The 2,754-nt window shown below is 37.4% G+C and overlaps 1 protein-coding gene across 1 annotated transcript in view; it reads right to left on the bottom strand.

Annotated features, from left to right (window-relative positions):
- Window positions 1-309: 309 nt before the first annotated feature.
- The window catches only part of LOC108376796 (venom allergen 5-like), a 9,436-nt gene continuing 6,991 nt past the window's right edge, over window positions 310-2,754 (bottom strand). Inside the window, exon 4 of the mRNA XM_017633039.1 lies at window positions 310-565. Within this exon, the coding sequence (XP_017488528.1) occupies window positions 310-565 (256 nt within the window). The remainder of the gene's footprint in view (window positions 566-2,754) is intronic.

Consider the following 2,754-nt stretch of genomic DNA (forward strand, 5'->3'; position numbering starts at 1 on the left):
GCCAATAGACCTCTGCTTGAAGAAGAGCCTCCGCCCAGACACGTCAGAAAGCATATTTCCGAAAATATGGGCAACAGACCTACATATATAGACCGTTGGACTCAACGACATACCGACTGCTAATTAAGATTCGGTGCACAATCTACCACAACTATCGACCTAGGAATGCCGCGACTGCATCCCAATCTTCAGCCATTGGAGACACAGACCTTGAACCGGTCAAAACTCTTTACAAAAAACCTCAAGTTTTTTTTTATTTATAACTCGTAATTCAGTCTTTATTTAATAAGTATTGTTTTGCACACTGCCTTATTCATAGTGAGGATTATATATCTCTTTAGGAGAGCATAAGCCCGGATAGTAACGGTTTTTGCCTTTTTTACACTCTGAAGCTGGTGTGCCCACCCGATAAACCGGAATACCCAAAGCATATTTGCTTGCATAATTGCAGGCCATGTTATAGATGTGATGTAATGGGAAATCAGGATTAGTGTAACGGATCACAGCACAGCCGACATGTGTATTACGATCCACAACGAACTCCGCGAAGTGACCATACTGCTCACTGCAAATAAGGAGGAAAAGCATACGAAATATAATTTTTAGTTTTAAGTTATTGAGCATTTCTTAGGTATTTTACTTACAATTGATGTGTGACCCTGAAACTTGCAATAAAACCGCTATTGATTAAATGATATTCGCCAAACCACAAACCCATCGAACGGCTTATGACTTCGCTTATGTTAACACCCTGCCTTTGGTAGGCAACGCCCGATAGATTNGCAGGATTAGTATAACGGATCACAGCACAGCCGACATGTGTATTACGATCCACAACGAACTCCGCGAAGTGACCATACTGCTCACTGCAAAGAAGGAGGAAAAGCATACGAAATATAATTTTTAATTTTAAGTTATTGAGCATTTCTTAGGATTTTACTTACAATTGGCGTGTGACCCTGAAACTTGCAATAAAACCGCTATTGATTAAATGATATTCGCCAAACCACAAACCCATCGAACGGCTTATGACTTCGCTTATGTTAACACCCTGCCTTTGGTAGGCAACGCCCGATAGATTTTGTCCAACTGATTTAAAGCGTGGCGTATTGTTGCAGTCATCGTGCTCCACATAGCACATTTTCAAGTTAAGTTCGGCGAGAAAGGCGAGCTCATCGTCCCACGCCATGGTGGCCATACGCGAGGCGGGATAATAGCCAGGCAAATGACCGAGCGCTACAAAATTACGACGTTTGTTATGCTCGTGTAGAATCTCCTTCTTGTGTGAGCGTATATCGATCATAACGGCATCGGGTGGGCAGGCGGCGGTGGCTCTCTATGGTAGGTAAATAAAAATGGAGGTTAGCGCACAATTTTTAATTTGCAAAGGGGTATTAACAACTATGCTCATATACATATATATGTGTATGGGTATGAGTTTTTGCTTACCCCATCGTGGCCGCACGCAATGTGTCGCTTTCCATTTGGACATAGCTGCGGATCACACCAAGATAATTTTTTAGACGATTTTGCCGCCGTCAACACAGCGAAACCGAAGATGAAGAAACTGTTTCTCACAGAAAATTCTAGCATAATTTTTTATTCTAAACTATGAAGTTGGTAAATTAATTGAAGTTGTGTGTGATAAACTGATGGATGGAGAGGGTTGTGTGTGCAAAACGTGATTAAATGCCTCGCTTAAATTCGCCTGAAATTTATACCCAAAACGAAAAGTATTTACCGTGTGAAAGTGGAAGTGAAATTCTTAAACTTTTGTCTTATGTTTATTAACTGCAATTTACATACATACTAATTCAATAAATTAAGGTGCCAAAAATGGCGAGACGCTACAATTATTCCTTAAACAAAAGTCAGTCGAGATGACGTAGTAATTACAATATTGGAGTTAAATGTACACATTAGCGCACACAAGGGGTGGGTTTTGGGGTTCAAACCCCCCCTAAAGCTAATAACCTCAAATGCAAACTGTATCTTAAAGCTAAGAATCCAGCTCTCAAGGAAATTATCAGAAATATTTATTATAATTTCTGTTGCTTGAAAAAGCGCTTTGCTTTTGCTGTAAATTTTCATGAGGAAATAAATATACGAGCATTTTTTTTCTTGAGAGCTGCAAACTGATTTAAGAAATTTTGGTAGAAGAAAATTTCTTTTCCATTTCTCGTCCGTCGTTTTATATGAATTTTTCGTTTTTCTTGAGAGTTCAGTTAATTTTTTCGGAACTCGAAATATTAAAAAAATTTAGCAATCGTGAAAAATCACCATCTATCGAAAACCAGAAACCAGAAATCGAAAAAATGAACATAAAAGTGCAAAAATTCATGGAATTTATAAATAAAATAATATAAATAAAATATATAAATAAATATAAATATAAATTTATTTTTACTGACTCTTTTGTTAAATTTTTTATTAGGTACTTTTGAAAGTTGAGCGCATCTTGAGTTTATAGAACTTTTTATTAAACAAGTAGTTTTTAAGGAAAGAACACAACCGACTTCAATTCTCATATTCAAATTTAGGGGTACCGTTAACTTCTTCAGGATCCAATCATCGGATCTCTAAAACAAATTACGGGACGAACCTTGAGGTACTATCTTTCTAATAAAAAAAGGATTATTGAAAACGGTTCACGTGGTCCAAAGTTATGTATTCCGGCGAGATGATAACCTCCCTTTTTTTGAAGTCGGTTAAAAGCGTTTGAGTTCTGTTAATCTGTAAATAAAGTGCAGTTTA

Source organism: Rhagoletis zephyria, unplaced genomic scaffold (genome assembly GCF_001687245.7).
Source record: "Rhagoletis zephyria isolate East Lansing unplaced genomic scaffold, Rhagoletis_zephyria_1.1 Rzeph_scaffold_10970, whole genome shotgun sequence".
Taxonomy (NCBI): Eukaryota; Metazoa; Arthropoda; class Insecta; order Diptera; family Tephritidae; genus Rhagoletis; species Rhagoletis zephyria.